Here is a 23,810-nt window from a genome sequence, read left to right on the forward strand (position 1 = left end):
CACACATGGATCATACCTTTAGCTCTCCATCTGTCAGCTCACACATGGATCATACCTATAGCTCTCCATCTGTCTGCTCACACATGAATCTTACCTATAGCTCACACATGGATCATAGCCTGTCTGCTCACCACAGCTCGATCACATGGATCATACTTCTTTAGCTCTCCATCTGTCTGCTCACACATGGATCATACCTATAGCTCTCCATCTGTCTGCTCACATGGATCATACTATAGCTCTCCATCTGTCTGCTCACACATGGATCATACCTATAGCTCTCCATCTGTCTGCTCACACATGGATCATACCTTTAGCTCTCCATCTGTCTGCTCACACATGGATCATACCTTTAGCTATCCATCTGTCAGCTCACACATGGATCATACCTTTAGCTATCCATCTGTCTGCTCACACATGGATCATACCTTTAGCTCTCCATCTGTCTGCTCACACATGGATCATACCTATAGCTATCCATCTGTCTGCTCACACATGGATCATACCTATAGCTCTCCATCTGTCAGCTCACACATGGATCATACCTATAGCTCTCCATCTGTCAGCTCACACATGGATCATACCTTTAGCTCTCCATCTGTCAGCTCACACATGGATCATACCTATAGCTCTCCATCTGTCTGCTCACACATGAATCTTACCTATAGCTCTCCATCTGTCTGCTCACACATGAATCATACCTATAGCTCTCCATCTGTCAGCTCACACATGGATCATACCTTTAGCTCTCCATCTGTCAGCTCACACATGGATCATACCTTTAGCTATCCATCTGTCAGCTCACACATGGATCATACCTTTAGCTATCCATCTGTCTGCTCACACATGGATCATACCTATAGCTCTCCATCTGTCTGCTCACACATGGATCATACCTATAGCTCTCCATATGTCTGCTCACACATGGATCATACCTTTAGCTCTCCATCTGTCTGCTCACACATGAATCATACCTATAGCTCTCCATATGTTTGCTCACACATGGATCATACCTTTAGCTCTCCATCTGTCTGCTCACACATGGATCATACCTATAGCTCTCCATCTGTCTGCTCACACATGGATCATACCTATAGCTCTCCATCTGTCTGCTCACACATGGATCATACCTATAGCTCTCCATCTGTCTGCTCACACATGGATCATACCTTTAGCTCTCCATCTGTCTGCTCACATGGATCATACCTTTAGCTCTCCATCTGTCAGCTCACACATGGATCATACCTTTAGCTCTCCATCTGTCTGCTCACACATGGATCATACCTTTAGCTATCCATCTGTCTGCTCACACATGGATCATACTTTTAGCTCTCCATCTGTCAGCTCACACATGGATCATACCTTTAGCTCTCCATCTGTCTGCTCACACATGGATCATACCTATAGCTCTCCATCTGTCAGCTCACACATGGATCATACCTTTAGCTCTCCATCTGTCAGCTCACACATGGATCATACCTTTAGCTCTCCATCTGTCAGCTCACACATGGATCATACCTATAGCTCTCCATCTGTCTGCTCACACATGGATCATACCTTTAGCTCTCCATCTGTCTGCTCACACATGAATCATACCTATAGCTCTCCATCTGTCAGCTCACACATGGATCATACCTTTAGCTCTCCATCTGTCTGCTCACACATGGATCATACCTTTAGCTCTCCATCTGTCAGCTCACACATGGATCATACCTATAGCTCTCCATCTGTCTGCTCACACATGAATCTTACCTATAGCTCTCCATATGTCTGCTCACACATGAATCATACCTATAGCTCTCCATCTGTCTGCTCACACATGAATCTTACCTATAGCTCTCCATATGTTTGCTCACACACGAATCATACCTTTAGCTCTCCATCTGTCTGCTCACACATGGATCATACCTATAGCTCTCCATCTGTCTGCTCACACATGGATCTTACCTATAGCTCTCCATCTGTCTGCTCACACATGGATCATACCTATAGCTCTCCATCTGTCTGCTCACACATGGATCATACCTATAGCTATCCATCTGTCTGCTCACACATGGATCATACCTATAGCTCTCCATCTGTCAGCTCACACATGGATCATACCTTTAGCTCTCCATCTGTCAGCTCACACATGGATCATACCTATAGCTATCCATCTGTCTGCTCACACATGGATCATACCTATAGCTCTCCATCTGTCAGCTCACACATGGATCATACCTTTAGCTCTCCATCTGTCTGCTCACACATGGATCATACCTTTAGCTCTCCATCTGTCAGCTCACATGGATCATACCTATAGCTCTCCATCTGTCAGCTCACATGGATCATACCTATAGCTCTCCATCTGTCAGCTCACACATGGATCATACCTTTAGCTCTCCATCTGTCTGCTCACACATGAATCTTACCTATAGCTCTCCATCTGTCTGCTCACACATGGATCATACCTATAGCTCTCCATCTGTCAGCTCACACATGGATCATACCTATAGCTCTCCATCTGTCTGCTCACACATGGATCATACCTTTAGCTCTCCATCTGTCTGCTTCACACATGGATCATACCTATAGCTCTCCATCTGTCAGCTCACACATGGATCATACCTATAGCTCTCCATCTGTCAGCTCACACATGGATCATACCTTAGCTCTCCATCTGTCAGCTCACACATGGATCATACCTTTAGCTCTCCATCTGTCTGCTCACACATGGATCATACCTATAGCTCTCCATCTGTCTGCTTACACACGAATCATACCTATAGCTCTCCATCGTTCAGCTCACACATGGATCATACCTATAGTGAAAGTTTCTATTGTCTTTATTAGTACACGGACGTATTTTTCTTTTACGTGTGTTTGTGGTTTTTGAGTACCCATTAAACACTTTAACTATTCTTATCGTTGTGTTTTTTCTCACTTTAGTTGGCGTTTGAAAATACCTTAACGCCCGTGGTTCAGACAGTGTCATTACACTCTTTGTAGAACCTGGGTTTATTGTAACGTTAGACGGGATGCCGGGTGTTTACACACCTTCTACTCAAGTTGCAGCGTTACGCTAGTTCAGAGTGAAGTCGGTGTACTTCCAGCCGGGGACAGTCACATACATTTCATTGTCACATACTCAAAGCCTTATTTTAGAAAGACTATTGTGAAGCTGAATGATCCATAGATCAAACCCTTTATCTACCAAATACATCTTCATGCAAAATAAGTTTATGATTTGACAAATGACAATGGGACATCATTTGGACCTCCTTATTGGGTTTCAATGATGGATCATAACATTCGCCTGTACCCTTTGAATGGGCAGTTTGTAGTTCATGTGAATAAACTCGTACTCCAGCCCAGGTCGAGCACACCTTGGTATAGTGCAAAGTCGTCTGGTTATATGCTGGACTAGGGCAGTTTGGAGGCAGAAGGTTGGAATTTCTATTTACAAGGACATTTTAACTGCTGACTACACATTTTGGCCAATCAAGGAATTACATAGGAGCTCCAGTATCGAAGACACGCCGGTCATATTTTATGCGCGTTTCGTTGCCGTTCTCGAGCTTGAAAGGGAGAGCACTCTGATCTCTCGCAATGACCCTCGTGAAAACACTGTCACTCTGTAGCCGGGTAGTTTCGACATTGCAAAGTTGCAGGTACGTGGACCAGGCTGTCCCTCTACTCATTGTATGGATTCACGACAGGTGATCATTCCTACTCGCGGGAGCCCGCGAGAGTGTTGCTCAAGCTGAAATAGCTGGTATTACTTTTTTGTGAGCCTCGGTTTTCGCGCACTCCTCTCTGTCTCTTATTGCAGAGACAATATATGGTCTCTTCTTATTGTTACCAGTTATTTAACCGTGGCACCCTACAGACTTCGACCATTCGCTCTTAGTTTTAGACTTGTTAGTCCACGCGTATTACATGGGCTACATAGTATTTTCGATTTCACTTCTCAGTTGAAAGGGTTCCCGATCGTTGTGTTTCTAAGAACCTTTACAATAACCGGTTATTGCGACACTTTAGCCATCCTGACATTTTCAACGGCCCAGCTACATACAGTGATAAGTATCTGGTCGTCCCAGATCCACTACCCAAGAACCGCCGGATCCAGTCATTTCCCCACCTACCCAGATCCACTACACAGGAGCCCTAATAGGTACAAGGTGCACCAGGGTGCCCTTGTACTTAACAACCTTACTGCTAAGGCTATCATATTTCTATGTGAAGGAATGGAAGTTACGATGGTGGACAGTCAAAACCGACCGAAGCCCCATAGACTAAAGCCACTTGGGCAAAAGCCCCATAGCAAAAAAAACAAATGAGACAAAAGCCCCACATTATGTTTTCTCATGGTGGTGTGAGTAGCAAGTAGGTCTTGAGAAGGGTAATCAAGAAACTGGGTTTGAATAACAATATATTGATTGGTCTTATCTCAGGAGCTTGGAAGAAAAGGGAATAACATACTTGAGAAATATAGTAAATGTGGATGGTAATAAACTCTGTTTGGAAGAACTGAATTAAATTTATGATATACTAGTAGATGTTGATATTCTTAAATACCGACGACTTAAAACAACAATCGCTGGGTATACATTTCACTTACATGTGGAGAACATACTTGCCTACCCTATTTGACCTTATAATAACATCTCCAAAATAGTTAGTAGCAAACAGTTCTATAAAACACTATGTCAATTTTGTTTTAATAAAACAAATGGCCAATAAAAATGGGAAGAAACATTGGATAAGACTTCCAACACAAGGAATGGGAAACATTAATTTATCGATGTACTCAAGGCCTCAATCTAATATGGTGTCAGTAAAAGATTACTCAGAATATTTTGACAACTTATAATCACTTGTATATGGTTGGTTACATTGATTCACCTATGTGTTTGTTTTGTAAACAGGTGCCTGAGAGTCTTATACATTTATTATACGATTGTACCCATTCAAGCAAAGTGTGGATGGCTAAATGGTTAGAAAGATTGGCTGAAGGATATATAGAATTAACACCAGAAATTATTATTTTTAGTTTTAAGGGGTGAAATAATAATCCACTTAATGCCATTTGTCTCACGGTGAAACAAAATATTTGCAATATGTGCAGAAAGGGAGAAAACCTAAGTTTAAAAGCATCCAAAAAGAAATATTAAGTTACTATCAAACCTTTACAAACAACAATCAGTCCAATTTTTTTACATTTTGGTCCTCTTGCCACGCGCTATTTTTAGACTTGTAGCTCAATATTTAATTGTAAACCTTAAAGGGTACACTTTCATGTAATAATGATTTATGCCTTGCAGGTGATTAGAAACAGTCAAACATGCAGTAAGCGTTTTCATTCACTGTACTATGTAAACTTATGTACATGTAAACATCTGTTGAGAAATAATGGGTAATGTTAAGTGAAGCACCTGGGATGGCGTGGTCAGACTAGGGTGTCATACAGGACCCCATTTCACAAAGCAATCATAGTGCTAAGGTTAGTCTGTCTCACAGTCCCTGAACCATATTATTTTCCCTACAGCCTAGCCCTCCCTGTACTGCTAAAACCCTAGATGAAGCAAGTCTAGGTTTCCCCAGGTGCTGAATCTCAGGTCTCCCTGGGGCTCCTTTTCAATTTAAATGGGTTTATTTGTTACAGCCAAATTATATACATTTTCAGAGACGAAGTGTTAATCTACGCTAAGGTGATCATAACTCCCATACTTTAACACAAACGTATGACAGTTGTAGCGCCAGATCACTTTGTGAAACAAACCCACCCCAAGGTTGCAGCAACCAGTTGTGTGAGAATCCGTTGGATGTGACCCGCAACCTTCAGATTGACAGCTAACTGACTGAGCAACGTCCACTCTGTTACACCACATAATTTATCTAGTCATTCAACAGAAAACATTTAATATGTCAGGAACAGTTACGTAGGTTATTGGTAAGCTTGGTGTCTCATGTTTATACTCTATGGAATGATCTCGGTGCCATTATCGACAAGATACCAAGTGGTGTGGAATGAGATGATTTGGTGCGAACTTAAAACGGCTGTTGATGTCAGGTGTCAGTTCATGGTATGTATGAATCACATGCTTTTTAATAAACCATCAGGTGACATAGAGTGTTGTAGGGAACATTGTAAGGATAGTGTGGACTGCACATGTTTGGGGAGGGTAGGCTGGGGTATATCATTTATTCTGTCATTCATTCACATATGCATTTCTATATTTGAAATATAAGTGGTACTTGCTATACTATGTGCTGCTATCTATCTTTAGCGCACAATCTCCCTACAGGGCTTGGCTTACTCAATGACAATGCATATAGAAACGACTGAACACTGAGAGGAGCTTAGCACACTGGATAACCCAGCTACAGTCTGACATCACCAAGCATTGCTCTAACAATTTTAAGGGTACCTGAAGGTAATGTGAGGGTCCAGTACAGTACTGAAACGGGGAAGTCTACTGTACATTCAGATAATTACTTCAGAACCTTGATTATATCAGTGGACAGTGGTCATAACTGTTGGGTCAAACAACGGCACACATTCTCTACATTCATGTGGACTGGACACTCACTTATGCATTGTGTAAAACCCTGGTGTGATTATGTCCGGACTACTCATGATAATTGCTAGCAACTATCGTTAATCTCACTCAGTTATAACTGGCTACATGTCCACTGTTTAGCAATAGAACACTGACAATGATGTTGACATCATTGAGAAGAGTTACGTCCCTTTCTGGTGACAACATGTTTTCCATCGAGGGAAGTTTTTTTCTATAAAATATGTATTAAGAGAGCTTCCCAGGGATCTATCGTTGGACGGTGAAGTGATATATGGTATAGTTTACACATTTGGAGGACGAAATGGTTTCGATTGATGTTTATCGAGCCAGAATCGGCAGTTTCACTCATCCGAAGGGAACACGACAAGTGACGTTGCACAAACAAGAGAGTGAGTACTCAACATTCGTGTCAGGGACAGATGTCCACTTCAGGCTGATAATTTGTACATTTCTCATCGCTGTGCATCTTGCCTCATCATATCTCTTGATAGATACACTTGAAAATGTCAATTTTGAACGATTTGTGCCGAAAGAAAACATTTACCTGTGTACATCATGTGACGTCACTACTGTCAACTGTGACCCAGTTTTGGCTATGTACCATGCTTCATTTTTGCGTCGGTTGTGCTTTCTTGGTGGTAGCGTGCGCCCGTGGGTGTTGTGAAACATATTCTGATGTGTGCAAATGACATTGAAACCAACCCCGGCCCTCTTACTTTGAAAGAAGTGAGAGATTGCTTAATAGCTGAAATACATGACGTCAAATCAGATTTATCATCACAGATCACCGCCTTGAAAACTGAGATGATATCAATCGGATCGAGATGTGATCAACTAGAGAAGTCAGTGTCAGATATCAAATCAGATATCGCCGCCTCCAAGCATGAGTATGGCATCATGTATTCTGATCTTGACGCCATAGATGAAAGGGTAAATGGATTAGATGAACGTTTGACCATAATAGACGCTGAGCTAGATAAGCTTGGAATCTTTTAGCCGTCGAGACAACGTCATCATATATGGTGTACCGGAAGCCGAAGGGGAGAAATCGATGGCATGCAAGGAAACTATTCTCAACCTATTCACAAAGTACCTAACGTTTAAAGCGTGGCAACCAATTGACGTTATTAGAGCCCATCGCCAGGCGTTAAGCGTGCCGATTCAACTAAGCCCGCCCGATAATTGTCAAGGTACAAATGTCAGATGACAAAGTTAGAGCACTGAAAGCAAGGTCAGTGCTGAAGGAAAATGGATATGGTATCTCCAGTGATCTGACCACACGCCAACGTAAACAACTTCACGATCTGAAAGAAACTGGCCAGTTTGGTTACTTCAAGAACGGTGAACTTGTAGTGGTACCGAGTGAACGTCGCGCACACTCAGTCTCAGCCCCATATGAGGATTACACAAAGTAGGCGTCAGCCACGTACTGATCGTGGCGACGACCGTCAACCACTTGTAAGTACTGTATCTGAATAGGACGGCGGCCAAGGCCCGGACTTTATATCACAGGGTCCTCTTAGCACTGACACCGGTGATAATCGTCTTTCGCCTACTCGGATTGAAACTGACAGTGAAAAAAAAGCGTTTTTGTGCTGGAACATAAATGGGTTGACTGAAAAAATTGATGATATCAGTTTTATCGATTATCTTCGTAAATTTCACATCATATGTTTGATTGAGACTTTTGTAACCGATATCTCTTACAGTTGGTTGGGTGGCTATGACATGTTTTATAGCCCTGCTATCAAATTGTCAGATCACGGTAGACTCTCAGGAGGTGTTTGTGTTTGCATCCACCATTTGCTTAGGAACAATTATAGACAATTAACATCTGATATTGATAATTTCATTTGTATCAAATTCTTAAAGGAATTGTTTTCACTTGACAAAGATATGAATTTGATGTGTACTTATATTCCTCCTATTGGTTCAGCGTACTATAAGTATATGAATCACAAATGTAATATTGAACAACTGGAGCAATATCTGCTAGCGAATCTCCATGACTTTGCTGAATGTCACACTGTTATCTGTGGTGATCTGAATGCCCGTACAGGTAAACAGAACAATGTGTCTCCTAGTCTTGATGATGATAATAGGAATCATATATTCCAAGCGAGAGCTGATGATGACAACTATCCTATTGATGATCGTAATTCTCACGACACTGTTTTTAATAATTTTGGTAATCTGTTATTAGATTTTTGCTATACCTTCAACCTGTTCATAGCGAACGGTAGAGTGTATGGAGACTCGCAAGGCGAATATACGTTTCATGGGCAACAGGGATCAAGTGTCAATGACTATTTTATTGGTTCACCAGACTTCTTCCAATTTATTAACTTGTTGAATATTGGAGACAGAGTAGACTCTGATCATTTACCATTAGAACTGACTTGTCAATTTCCAAATATGAACAACTCAAGTGATAAAAACCATATTGATGATTATAAAGAAAAGATTGTTTGGAACGATGCCTGTTGCGAAGTATTTTTAGATAATTTGAAAAGTAAGACTTCATTTTATAATGACCGTCTCTTATCGAAACTTGAGTTCGATCTAAACTGAGCTTTAGATGAATTTGTCCATGTCATATTAGATTCAGCAGATTGTATGAAGAAAAAGACTAAGCCGTTTAAGCAAAACTATAAAACACCCTTAAGTGACGAGTGTAAATCTGCGCGACGAGACGCGCGCAAAGCACTTAGAAGTTTTCGGTGTAGAAACAGAAATTATTTTTGTAAAATGAGAAACAAATGCAAAGCTTCATGTAGAAAACTCAAATCTAACCTCCGTTATCAAAGATTGAACAGATTGAATGATTCTATCCACAATCCTGCTATGTTCTGGAAACAAATTCGTTCATTTAGAAAGAGATCAAATCCTAAAAGTAATATTTCAAAATGTGAATGGATGACACATTTCAAGACAGTTTTTTCTAATGATGCTGTTTTTTTAAGCGATGGTTATTCCTTCGACGATGATATTATCTCTTCGAATGACTATGACACTGCTGATCAAATGATTTTGGAAACACAAATTTCAGTAGATGAGATAAAGAACTTGTATGGTTTGTGGAGAATGTGGTAGATATCCGATATATATAAATTCACAAATCAGATGTTTAAAATATTGGTTAAAGATCCTTGGAATGCACAAACAAAGAATCCCCAAACTAGCTTATAACATGCTTGTACATTTAGATGATAGGGGTAAGACAACCTGGGCGTCTCATATCAGAACTCTTTTATTTTCTCATGGCTTTGGATTTGTGTGGCTAAATCAAACATTTGTTAATATCAATCTATATCTTAAGCAATTTCGAGAACAATCTGTTAGCATGTATTATCAAGAATGGCATTCCTGTCTAGACAATAGTTCAAGATACCAGTTGTATAGATCACATAAGAGCTTATTTCAACCAGAACTATATCTATCTGTACTGACATCTAGAAATATCAGACACACACTTGTCAATTTTCGATTGGGCTTGTTAGACTTATCAGTAAATAAGGGCAGACAATTTTCAATAGAGAGACGTTTAAGGATATGTTCATTATGTAACTCGGCTATAGAAGATGAAATTCACTTCGCTTTTGTATGCCCACATTATGCTGATTTAAGAAAAAATATATCCCCAAAATTACCTGTTAAAATATCCTTCATCTGCCTTTGCTTCCATTCTATCTTCCAAAAATGAAAATGTAATACGTAATCTTGCGCTTTATGTAAAACATGCTGTTTTCCTTAGAAGCAATATCTTATCTGAACTGTAATTTCTTTGTGAAATGTCTGTAACATGTGCTGTATATATACTTGTATTACTTTGTATATGGGCCGGAGGCCTTAAGTACAATAAATATCTTTGACTTGACTTGAGGCTCCGTACATTGATCACTTGGTTGACATCATTGAGGCTCCGTACATTGATCACTTGGTTGACATCATTGAGGCTCCATACATTGATCACTTGGTTGACATCATTGAGGCTCCGTACATTGATCACTTGGTTGACATCATTGAGGCTCCATACATTGATCACTTGGCTGACATCATTGAGGCTCCATACATTGATCACTTGGTTGAAATCATTGAGGCTCCATACATTGATCACTTGGCTGACATCATTGAGGCTCCATACATTGATCACTTGGCTGACATCATTGAGGCGCCATACATTGATCACTTGGTTGAAATCATTGAGGCTCCATACATTGATCACTTGGCTGACATCATTGAGTCTCCGTTACATTGATCACTTGGTTGACATCATTGAGGCGCCATACATTGATCACTTGGTTGAAATCATTGAGGCTCCATACATTGATCACTTGGCTGACATCATTGAGGTCTCCGTACATTGATCACTTGGTTGACATCATTGAGGCTGCGTACATTGATCACTTGGTTGACATCATTGAGGCTCCGTACATTGATCACTTGGTTGACATCATTGAGGCTCCATACATTGATCACTTGGTTGACATCATTGAGGCTCCATACATTGATCACTTGGTTGACATCATTGAGGCTCCATACATTGATCACTTGGTTGACATCATTGAGGCTCCATACATTGATCACTTGGCTGACATCATTGAGGCTCCATACATTGATCACTTGGTTGACATCATTGAGGCTCCATACATTGATCACTTGGTTGACATCATTGAGGCTCCATACATTGATCGCTTGGTTCATCATTGAGGCTCCATACATTGATCACTTGGTTGACATCATTGAGGCTCCATACATTGATCACTTGGTTGACATCATTGAGGCTCCATACATTGATCACTTGGTTGACATCATTGAGGCTCCATTACATTGATCACTTGGTTGACATCATTGAGGCTCCGTTACATTGATCACTTGGCTGACATCATTGAGGCTCCATACAGTGATCTGACATCATTGAGGCTCCATACATTGATCACTTGACATCATTGAGGCTCCATACATTGATCACTTGGTTGACATCATTGAGGCTCCATTACATTGATCACTTGGTTGACATCATTGAGGCTCCGTGACATTGATCACTTGGTTGACATCATTGAGGCTCCATACATTGATCACTTGGTTGACATCATTGAGGCTCCATACATTGACACTTTGACATCATTGACTTCCGTACATTGACATCATCATTGAGGCTCCATACATTGATCACTTGGTTGACATCATTGAGGCTCCATACATTGATCACTTGGTTGACATCATTGTTGAGGCTCCATACATTGATCACTTGGTTGACATCATTGAGGGCTCCATACATTGATCACTTGGTTGACATCATTGAGGCTCCGATACATTGATCACTTGGCTGACATCATTGAGGCTCCGTACATTGATCACTTGGTTGACATCATTGAGGCTCCATACATTGATCACTTGGTTGACATCATTGAGGCTCCATACATTGATCACTTGGTTGACATCATTGAGGCTCCATACATTGATCACTTGGCTGACATCATTGAGGCTCCATACATTGATCACTTGGTTGACATCATTGAGGCTCCATACATTGATCACTTGGCTGACATCATTGAGGCTCCATACATTGATCACTTGGTTGACATCATTGAGGCTCCATACATTGATCACTTGGTTGATATAATTGAGGCTCCATACATTGATAACTTGGTTGACATCATTAAGGCTCCATACACTGATCACTTGGCTGAAATTATTGAGGCTCCATCCATAGACTGCTGGGTATATGCCACTGTCAGACCGTGGGTAGATTACTGGGTATATGTCATTGTCAGACTGTGGGTAGATTACTGGGTATATGTCATTGTCAGACCGTGGGTGGATTACTGGGTAAATGCCATTGTCAGATCGTGTGTAGACTGCTTGGTATATGCCACTGTCAGACCGTGGGTAGATTACTGGGTATATGTCATTGTCAGACCGTGGGTAGATTACTGGGTATATGTCATTGTCAGACCGTGGGTGGATTACTGGGTATATGCCATTGTCAGATCGTGTGTAGACTACTGGGTATATGTCATTGTCAGATCGTGTGTAGACTACTGGGTATATGCCATTGTCAGATCGTGTGTAGACTACTGGGTATATGTCATTGTCAGATCGTGTGTTGACTACTGGGTATATGCCATTGTCAGATCGTGTGTAGACTACTGGGTATATGTCATTGTCAGACCGTGGGTAGATTACTGGGTATATGTCATTGTCAGATCGTGTAGACCCATTGTCAGATCGTGGGTAGGGTGGTATATGCCATTGTCAGATCGTGTGTAGACTACTGGGTATATGCCATTGTCAGATCGTGTGTAGACTACTGGGTATATGCCATTGTCAGACCGTGGATAGATTACTGGGTATATGTCATTGTCAGACCGTGATGGATTACTGGGTATATGCTATTGTCAGATCGTGTATAGACTACTGGGTATATGTCATTGTCAGATCGTGTGTAGACTACTGGGTATATGTCATTGTCAGATCGTGGGTGGATTACTGGGTATATGCCATTGTCAGATCGTGTGTTGACTACTGGGTATATGCCCAGTGAAGAAATTCAAGGACATTTTGCTTCAATTGAATATTAATGTTGTTCCATGTGTTTAGGTTGATTGAAGGTATGGTAATGTTTCTTTTTTACCTTAGTTTCTGCCACAATTACTTCCTCAAAGTCCAGTTAGGACACATGATATGCTGAAGAGTAATTAGTGCAGCATACAACAACAGGCTTCCCCTTGATGCGCATAAACAACAAAACTGCCACTCTTCTGACGCAATAAAATCGCTAATCAAAACCACACAATTCAGTGCTATAGGAAATTAATATAACTAAATTGATTTCTGATTTCAAACTGATTTGAAGGTACACACGTTGCATACACAAAGCGGACATCCATTTCTAAAGATAAATCTACGTCACTTAGGCGGGTCATTCATTTACATAAAGGTCTGTCTCATTTGCACAGAACCTGACTATATTTGGTTAGTGTTTCTCCAGTATTAATATATTAACGTTTTGATTGGATGACGGAATGACATGATTGAAGTGGTCCTATATTTATACACCTGTTACCTCTCGTATGGCTTTCGTCAGTCGCTATGGAAATTTGGACTTCGGGGATACGGGGTGATTAACATGGTTATACACACGTACAAATGTAAAGACATAATTATTAGCATTCGTTGATATTTATGAATTTTTGAAAGCTTAATTATTTTGAACACTGTTACCTCATCAAATGTAAATTAATCAGAAATATAGCTCATATCCATTTCAGAAGATTTTGTACGAGGCAAGCTGGGGTTTTCCAATATTATCTTCATATATTGAGAGTGTTTAATTGAATAGCAGTACCGTGTCACGTGATGTATGTCATCTATTTATTTTAAGACGAATAATCATCTGCTATACATGTACTGTCGTCTGCAATAATGGAGCCAAAAAAACAGCCTTCTTTACAAAAGCATTTTGGTACAAACCCTGTTGACAAGCCAGGCATGTCAACTGACAGTCCGATTGATGATGATGACTGCAATGACATACAAGGATTCTTCATTAAATTATTCAATTTCAAATGAAGCAAAGACGAAAGTAGCATGTAAATAATTGAGTGGCACTGTTACCTGTAAGTTGTCTGTAACCCTACCTGTACATCACACCAGGTGTGTGAAGTTCCCATCCAGCTCCTGTAGCAGTCACATTGTTGACTGTGTGACTGTGATCAGTTTTCTTGGCATAAATTAAATAAATAAATAAATAAATAAATAAATAAATAAACAAACAAAATAAATATATAAATAAATAAATATATAAGTGAAATCTTAGCTTTTGTGTAATCTTTATTTAGAAATTGGTTAACTTCTTTGCATTACTTGATTTGACTATTATTATTTATCAAACTGTCAAAGGGACATAATCCTTTAGAATTCACAGACTTAGAGGCATATACCTGAAAAAATAATTAGTAGTTGAAAATTGATTATCTTTGTAAATTGTTTGACCCCCAAATGTTTATTTTGACTCCCAAAAAAATGAACCTGACCCCCAAAATATAAATGTCGGGGGGGACCCCTGCAACAGCAGTGTGGATATTTTTTGTTTGGCCAGGAGCTGCGTGCTTTCAGATGTGCTTGTTTCACCCCTATGCAGTCAACCACGAATCCGGCTACATCACTTCCTGTGTGTCCAAACTAGAAGAGGAAGGCCCCAGCAGTTACCATGGTTACACAGATGTTTCAGAACACGTAGGAAAACAGATAAAGAAACAGTTGCTGCGACCACGTCAGCGACAGGAAGCCTGCTAAAACCGTTGTGCTTCTCAGTAGTGGTAAGATATGGTGAGAGTGGCTGTCAGTGTGTAGTGGGGATGGGACAGTGTGTCTTTATGTATGAATGGGTCAGTGTGTGATGGGGATGGGACAGTGTGTGATGGGAATGGGACAGTGTGTGATGGGGATGGGACAGTGTGTCTTTATGTATGAATGGGTCAGTGTGTGATGGGGATGGGACAGTGTGTCTTTATGTATGAATGGGACAGTGTGTGATGGGGATGGGACAGTGTGTCTTTATGTATGAATGGGACAGTGTGTGATGGGGATGGGACAGTGTGTCTTTATGTATGGGGATGGGACAGTGTGTGTGATGTATGGATGGGACAGTGTGTCTTTATGTATGAATGTATAGGAATGGACAGTGTGTGATGGGGATGGGACAGTGTGTGATGGGGATTACAGTGTGTCTTTATGTATGAATGGGACAGTGTGTGATGGGGATGGGACAGTGTGTCTTTATGTATGAATGGGACAGTGTGTGATGGGGATGGGACAGTGTGTCTTTATGTATGAATGGGACAGTGTGTGATGGGGATGGGACAGTGTGTCTTTATGTATGAATGGGACAGTGTGTGATGGGGATGGGACAGTGTGTCTTTATGTATGAATGGGACAGTGTGTGTGTGACATGTATGAATGGGACAGATGTGATTGGGAGTGTGTCTTTATGTATGAATGGGTCAGTGTGTGATGGGAATGGGACAGTGTGTCTTTATGTATGAATGGGACAGTGTGTGATGGGGATGGGACAGTGTGTCTTTATGTATGAATGGGACAGTGTGTGATGGGGATGGGACAGTGTGTCTTTATGTATGAATGGGACAGTGTGTGATGGGGATGGGACAGTGTGTCTTTATGTATGAATGGGACAGTGTGTGATGGGAATGGGACAGTGAGAGAAGGGGATGGGACAGTGTGTCTTTATGTATGAATGGGTCAGTGTGTGATGGGGATGGGACAGTGTGTGATGGGGATGGGACAGTGTGTCTTTATGGGAATGGGACAGTGTGTGATGGGGATGGGACAGTGTGTCTTTATGTATGAATAGGGACAGTGTGTGATAGGGATGGACAGTGTGTGTCTTTATGTATGAATGATCCAGTGTGTGATAGGGAGGACAGTGTGTCTTTATGTATATGAATGGGACAGTGTGTGATGGGGATGGGACAGTGTGTCTTTATGTATATGAATGGGACAGTGTGTGATGGGGAGATGGGACAGTGTGATGGGAATGGGACAGTGTGTCTTTATGTATGAATGGGTCCAGTGTGGAATGGGACAGATAGGGGATGGGACAGTGTGGATGGGACAGTGTGTCTTATGTATGAATGGGTCAGTGTGTGATGGGGAGGATGGGACAGTGTGTCTTTATGTATATGGGATATGGGACAGTGTGTGTGATAGGGATGGGACAGTGTGTCTTTATGTATGATGGGACAGTGTGTGATAGGGATGGGACAGTGTGTCTTTATGTATGAATAGGACAGTGTGTGATGGGGATGGGACAGTGTGTCTTTATGTATGAATACAGTGTGTGATAGGGGATGGGACAGTGTGTGTATAAGATAGGATAGTGATGGGGATGGGACAGTGTGTCTTTATGTATGAATAGGACAGTGTGTGATAGGGGATGGGACAGTGTGTCTTTATGTATGAATGGGTCAGTGTGTGATAGGGATGGGACAGTGTGTCTTTATGTATATAGATGGGGATGGGACAGTGTGTGATAGGGGATGGGACAGTGTGTCTTTATGTATGAATGGGACAGTGTGTGATGGGGATGGGACAGTGTGTCTTTATGTATATGAATGGGTCAGTGTGTGATGGGAATGGGACAGTGTGTCTTTATGTATGTATGGGAATGTGATAGGGGACAGTGTGTGTCTTTATGGGGATGGGACAGTGTGTCTTTATGTATAGATAGGTCATGTGGATGGGACAGTGTGTGATAGGGATGGGGGGGACAGTGTGTCTTTATGTATGAATGGGACAGTGTGTGATGGGGATGGGACAGTGTGTCTTTATGTATGAATATGTGTGATGGGGAGGGCATGTCCAGGGATGGGACAGTGTGTCTTTATGTATGAATAGGACAGTGGTGATGGGGATAGGACAGTGTGTCTTTTATGTATGAATGGGTCAGTGTGTGATGGGGATGGGACAGTGTGTGATATGTATGAATGGGACAGTGTGTCTTGATATGTATAGGACAGTGTGTCTTTATGTATAGAATGGGTCAGTGTGTGATAGGGGATGGGACAGTGTGTCTTTTATGTATGAATGGGACAGTGTGTGATAGGGATGGACAGTCAGTGTGGACAGTGATGATGGGGATGGGACAGTGTGTCTCTATGTATGAATGGGACAGTGTGTGATGATAGGGATGGGACAGTGTGTGATATGTATAGATGGGACAGTGTGTGATAGGGATAGGACAGTGTGGCATATGAATAGAAATTAGTAGAGCATAAGGGGCAGTAACTTATAGAGGTCCCTTACAGTGGGAGGTGGGGATAGAAAGTGGTGGGCATGGGGCAGTGTGTGGCTGAGGGGAGAGTGGTAGAGCATGGGGGCAATGCTTATCCCAGGGACCTTGCACAGTGGGTGGTAGAGCATGGGGCAATAACTTATCAGGGACCTTGCTGTGGGTGGTAGGCATGTGGCAGTAGCTTATTGGGACCTTGCAGTGGGTGGTGGGGATAGAAGTGGTGGGCATGGGGCAGTAACTTATCAGGGTCCTTACAGTGGGATGTAGGGATAGAGTGGTGGGCATGGGGCAGTGTGTGTGGGGAAAGTGGTAGAGCATGGGGGCAGTAACTTGCTCCAGGGACACTTACAGTGGGTGAGTTAGTGGGCATGGGGCAGTAACTTAGTGGGACCTTACAATTGGTGTTTGGTGGGCATGGGGGCATGGGGTGTGCTTATTAGGACCTTGCAGTGGGTGGTGGGCATGGGGCAGTAACTTATCAGGACCTTGCAGTGGGTGTGGTGGGCATGGGGGCAGTAACTTATTGGGACCTTGCAGTGGGTGGTGGGGATAGAGTGGTGGTCATGGGGCAATAACTAATCCAGGGACCTTACAGGGATGGAGTGAGTGGGCATGGGGCAGTAACTTATCGAGGTCCTTACAGTGCCAGGTAAGGCAGGGTGGTGGAGCATGGTGGCATGGGGCAACTTACTCATGGGACCTTACACAGTAGGTGGTGGTAGAGGAAAGCATGGGGTATGCTTGCTCAGGGACTGTGCAGTTGGAGGTTTGGATAGAGTGGTGGGCATGGGAAGTAGTAACTTATGAGGACTGTGCAGTTGGGAGGTTTGGATAAGAGTGAGGGTAGGCATGGGGCAGTAACTGCTCCAGACTGTTGCAGTGTGTGAGTGGGGATAGAGTGAGTGGGCATGGGGCAGTAACTCTCGGGGACCTTGCAGTGGGTGAGGTAGGGGGATAGAGTGGTGGGCATGGGGCAGTGGGTGGCAGGGGATAGAGTGTGGTGGGTATGGGGCAGTAACTTATCTGGATCTTGCAGTGGGTGGGTGGGGATAGAGTGGTGGAAGGCATGGGGCAGTGGCTGTATCGGGACCTTGCAGTGGTGTGGTGGTGAGGGATAGAGTGGTCATGGGAGGGCAGTGGGTGGCCAGCGGGGATAGAGTGGTATGGAGGTCCTTACAGTGGGGCAGTGGGGGATAGAAGTGAGTGATAGTCATGGGGCAGTGGGTGGCTGAGGAGATAGAAGTAAGTGGGTATGGGGCAGTATCTTATAGGGATCTTGCAGTGGAGGTGGTTGGGATAGAAGTGGTGGTCATGGGGCAGTATCTTACAAGGGATCTTACAGTGGGTGAAATTAGGGATAGAGTTGTGGGCATGGGGCAGTGGGTGGCCCGAGGAGGATAGAGTTGTGGGCATGGGGCAGTATCTTATCGGGATCTTGCAGTGGGTGGTGGGGATAGAGTGGTGGGCATGGGGCAGTAGCTTATCAGGACCTTGCTGTGTGTGGTGGGGATAGAGTCGTGGGCACGGGGCAGTGGGTGGCGGGGATAGAGTGGTGGGTATGGGGCAGTATCTTATCGGGATCTTGCAGTGGGTGGTGGGGATAGAGTGGTGGGCATGGGACAGTAACTTATCCGGACCTTGCAGTGTGTGGTGGGGATAGAGTGGTGGGCATGGGGCAGTAACTTATCGGGACCTTGCAGTGGGTGTGGTGGGGATAGAGTGGTGGACATGGGGTAGTAACTTATTAGGACTGTGCAGTTGGAGGTTTGGATAGAGTGGTGGGCATGGGGTAGTAACTTATCGGGCCGTTGCAGTGTGTGGTGTGGATAGAGTGGTGGGCATAGGGGTAGTAACATTGGGACTGTGCAGTGGGTGAGGTGGAGGGGATAGAGAAGTGGGAGGCATGGGGCAGTGGGTGGCGGGGATAGAGTGGTGGGTATGGGGCAGTAACTTATTGGGACCTTGCAGTGGATGGTGGGGATAGAGTGGTGGACGTGGGGCAGTAACTTTTCGGGACCTTGCAGTGGGTGGTGCGGCTAGAGTGGTAGGCATGGGGCAGTAACTTATCGGGACCTTGCAGTGGGTGGTGGGGATAGAGTGGTGGGCATGGGGCAGTAACTTATCGGGACCTTGCAGTGGGTGGTGGGGATAGAGTGGTGGGCATGGGGTAGTAACTTATAGGAACCTTGCAGTGAGTGGTGGGAATAGAGTGGTAGGCATGGGGCAGTAACTTATCGGGACTGTGCTGTGGGTGGTGGGCATGGGGCAGTAACTTATTGGGACCTTGCAGTGGGTGGTGGGCATGGGGCAGTAACTTATTGGGACCTTGCAGTGGGTGGTTGGGATAGAGTGGTGGTCATGGGGCAGTGGGTGGCGGGGATAGAGTGGTGGGTATGGGGCAGTATCTTATCGGGATCTTGCAGTGGGTGGTTAGGATAGAGTGAGTGGTCATGGAGGGGTATCTTATAGGGGATCTTATCCCGGGGATCTTGCAGTGGGTGGTTGAGGATAGAGTGGTGGTCATGGGGCAGTATCTTATCGGGATCTTACAGTGGGTGGTGGGGATAAAGTGGTGGGCATGGGGCAGTAGCTTATCAGGGCGATTGCTGTGTGGGCATAGGGGGCAGAGTCGTGGGCATGGGGCAGTGGCTTATCAGGGGGTTGCTGTGTGTGGTGGGGAGTGGGTGGGATAGGGGGTGGCGCTTATCGGGGCAGTGGGTGTGAGTGGGGATAGAGTGGTGGGCATGGGGCAGTAACTTATCGGGATGTTGCAGTGGGTGGTTGGGATAGAGTGGTGGTCATGGGGCAGTAACTTATCGGGATCTTGCAGTGGGTGGTGGGGATAGAGTGGTGGTCATGGTGCAGTAACTTATCGGGATCTTGCAGTGGGTGGTGGGGATAGAGTGGTGGGCATGGGGCAGTAACTTATGGGACCTTGCAGTGTGGTGGTGGGGATAGAGTGGTTGGCATGGGGATAGAGTGGTGCTTATGGGGGGATCTTGCAGTGGGGTGGTGGGGATAGAGTGGTGGGCATGGGGCAGTAACTTATCGGGACCTTGCAGTGTGTGGTGGGGATAGAGTGGTGGGCATGGGGCAGTAACTTATCGGGATCTTGCAGTGGGTGGTGGGGATAGAGTGGTGGGCATGGGGCAGTAACTTATCGGGACCTTGCAGTGGGTGGTGGGGATAGAGCTGTGGGCATGGGGCAGTAACTTATCGGGATCTTGCAGTGGGTGGTGGGGATAGAGTGGTGGGCATGGGGCAGTTTACTCGGGACCTTACAGTGTGTGGTGGGGATAGAGTGGTGAGCATGGGGCAGTAACTATCGGGTCCTTGCAGTGGGGTGTGTAAGGGATAGAGTGGTGGGCATGGGGCAGTAACTTATCGGGGACCTTGCAGTGGGATGGTGGGGATAGAGTGGTGGGCATGGGGCAGTAACTTTTCGAGGGACCTTGCAGTGGGTGGTGGGGATAGAGTGGTAGGCATGGGGCAGTAACTTATCCGGGACCTTGCAGTGGGTGGGATAGAGGGATAGAGTGGTGGGCATGGGGCAGTAACTTATCGGGACCTTGCAGTGGTGGGTGGCGGGGGATAGAGTGAGTGGGCATGGGGCAGTAACTTATAGGAACCTTGCAGTGTGGTGGGGATAGAGTGGTGGGCATGGGGCAGTAACTTATCGGGACTTGCTGTGGGTGGGATAGAAGTGGTGGGCATGGGGCAGTGTTACTTATCAGGACTGTGCAGTGGGTGGTGGGGATAGAGTGGTGGGCATGGGGCAGTTACTTATCGGGACCTTGCAGTGTGTGTTGGGGATAGAGTGGTGGGCATGGGGCAGTAACTTATCGGGACCTTTCAGTGTGTGGTGGGGATAGAGTGGTGGGCATGGGGTAGTAACTTATCGGGACCTTGCAGTGGGTGGTGGGGATAGAGTGGTGGGCATGGGGCAGTAACTTATCGGTACTGTACTTTTGGTTGCGGGGATAGAGTGGTGGGCATGGGGTAGTAACTTATCGGGACCTTGCAGTTGGTGGCGGAGATAGAGTGTTCATTATGGGACAGTAACTTATCAGGACTGTGCTGTGGGTGGTGGGGATAGAGTGGTGGGCATGGGGCAGTAACTTATCGGGACCTTGCAGTGTGTGGTGGGGATAGAGTGGTGGGCATGGGGCAGTAACTTATCGGTACCTTGCAGTTGGTGGCGGAGATAGAGTGTTCATTATGGGACAGTAACTTATCAGGACTGTGCTGTGGGTGGTGGGGATAGAGTGGTGGGCATGGGGCAGTAACTTATCGGGACCTTGCAGTGGGTGGTGGGGATAGAGTGGTGGGCATGGGGCAGTAACTTATCGGGACCTTGCAGTGGGTGGGGGGATAGAGTGGTGGGCATGGGGCAGTAACTTATCGGGACTCTTGCAGTGGGTGGTGGGGATAGAGTGGTGGGCATGGGGCAGTAACTTATCGGGACCTTGCAGTGGGTGGTGGGGATAGAGTGGTGGGCATGGGGCAGTAACTTATCGGGACTGTGCAGTGGGTGGTGGGGATAGAGTGGTGGGCATGGGGCAGTAACTTATCGGGACCTTGCAGTGGGTGTTGGGGATAGAGTGGTGGGCATGGGGCAGTAACTTATCTGGACCTTCCAGTGTGTACATGCCGTATCTCCACATTGTTTTTTTTTATGCCATACTGTTCTTTACTTATGCTATTGTTTTCTTGTGTTGCAGGTTTGTGGGGCCAGTTTCACTGGGGCAATGGTCTGGCAGTATGAGACTCTCCGCTACTATGCCAGGCGGCTTCATAATGATGGGAACAGAAAGAACTTAGATGCAGCACTGGCAAAGAGTTTTGGATTCCGAGCTCATGTATCTATGTTTACTTTAATGTTACTTCTTACTTCCACCACATCTACACCATCACACCTGCTGCCACCCCGACAACCAAAATCACCAACAGCATGTCCATCAAGCGTCATCAGTATACCACACCACTAGCATCCCCATCCCCACCGACACCATCTACACCACCACCAGTATCACCCACTAACACCGCGGACCACCATCCCCACCACCAGTATCACCCACTAACACCACCGACACCATCTACACCACCACCAGTATCACCCACTAACACCACCGACACCATCTACACCACCACCAGTATCACCCACTAACACCACCGACACCATCTACACCACCACCAGTATCACCAACTAACACCACCATCTACACCACCAGTATCACCCCACTAACACCACCGACACCATCTGCACCACCACCAGTATCACCCACTAACACCACGACACCATCGACACCATCTACACCACCACCAGTATCACCCACTAACACCACGACACCATCTACACCACCACCGGTATCACCCACTAAACACCACCCATCTATCCACACCATTCTACACCAACACCACCACCACCACTATCTACACCACCACCAGTATCACCCACACACCACCGACATATCTACACCACCACCAGTATCAACTAACACCACCGACACCATCTACACCACCACCAGTATCACCCACTAACACCACCGACACCATCTACACCACCACCAGGTATCACCCACTAACACCACCGACACCATCTACACCACCACCAGTATCACCCATTAACACCACCGACACCATCTACACCACCACCCATATCACCCACTAACACCACCGACACCATCTACACCACCACCCGTATCACCCACTAACACCACTGACACAATCTACACCACCCCAATTATCACCCACTAACACCACCGACACCATCTGCACCACCACCAGTATCACCCACTAACACCACCGACACCATCTACATCACCACCAGTATCACCCACTAACACCACCGACACCATCTAAACCACCACCTTCACCCACTTACAACACTATCACCCACTAACACCACCGACACCATCTACACCACCACCATTATCACCCACCACTAACACCACCGACACCATCTACACCACCACCAGTATCACCCACTAACACCACTGACACCATCTACACCACCACCTGTATCACCCACTAACACCACCCGACACCATCTACACCACCACCAGTATCACCACCACTGACACCATCTACACCACCAGTATCACCCACTAACACCACCGACACCATCTACACCACCACCAGTATCACCCACAAACACCACCGACACCATCTACACCACCACCAGTATCACCCACTAACACCACTGACACCATCTACACCACCACCAGTATCACCCACTAACACCACCGACACCATCTACACCACCACCAGTATCACCCACTAACACCACCGACACCATCTACACCACCACCAGTATCACCCACTAACACCACCGACACCATCTACACCACCACCAGTATCACCCACTAACACCACCGACACCATCTACACCACCACCAGTATCACCCACTAACACCACCGACACCATCTAC

General features: G+C 44.9%; 1 protein-coding gene across 3 annotated transcripts in view; it reads left to right on the forward strand.

Moving 5' to 3' along the window:
* Positions 1-3,570: 3,570 nt before the first annotated feature.
* LOC124267045 (presenilins-associated rhomboid-like protein, mitochondrial) overlaps positions 3,571-23,810 on the forward strand; it is a 67,195-nt gene continuing 46,955 nt past the window's right edge. For 2 of the 3 annotated variants that reach the window (XM_046701875.1, XM_046701876.1), the window contains exons 1-3: positions 3,571-3,650; positions 14,710-14,887; positions 22,101-22,238. In XM_046701875.1, coding sequence (XP_046557831.1) covers positions 3,589-3,650; positions 14,710-14,887; positions 22,101-22,238 — 378 coding nt within the window. In that variant the 5' untranslated portion in view covers positions 3,571-3,588. The other variant, XM_046701877.1, reaches the window with a different exon arrangement.

Source organism: Haliotis rubra, unplaced genomic scaffold (assembly GCF_003918875.1).
Source record: "Haliotis rubra isolate DU_JTF1 unplaced genomic scaffold, ASM391887v1 Scf1298, whole genome shotgun sequence".
In the NCBI taxonomy this organism is placed as follows: domain Eukaryota; kingdom Metazoa; phylum Mollusca; class Gastropoda; order Lepetellida; family Haliotidae; genus Haliotis; species Haliotis rubra.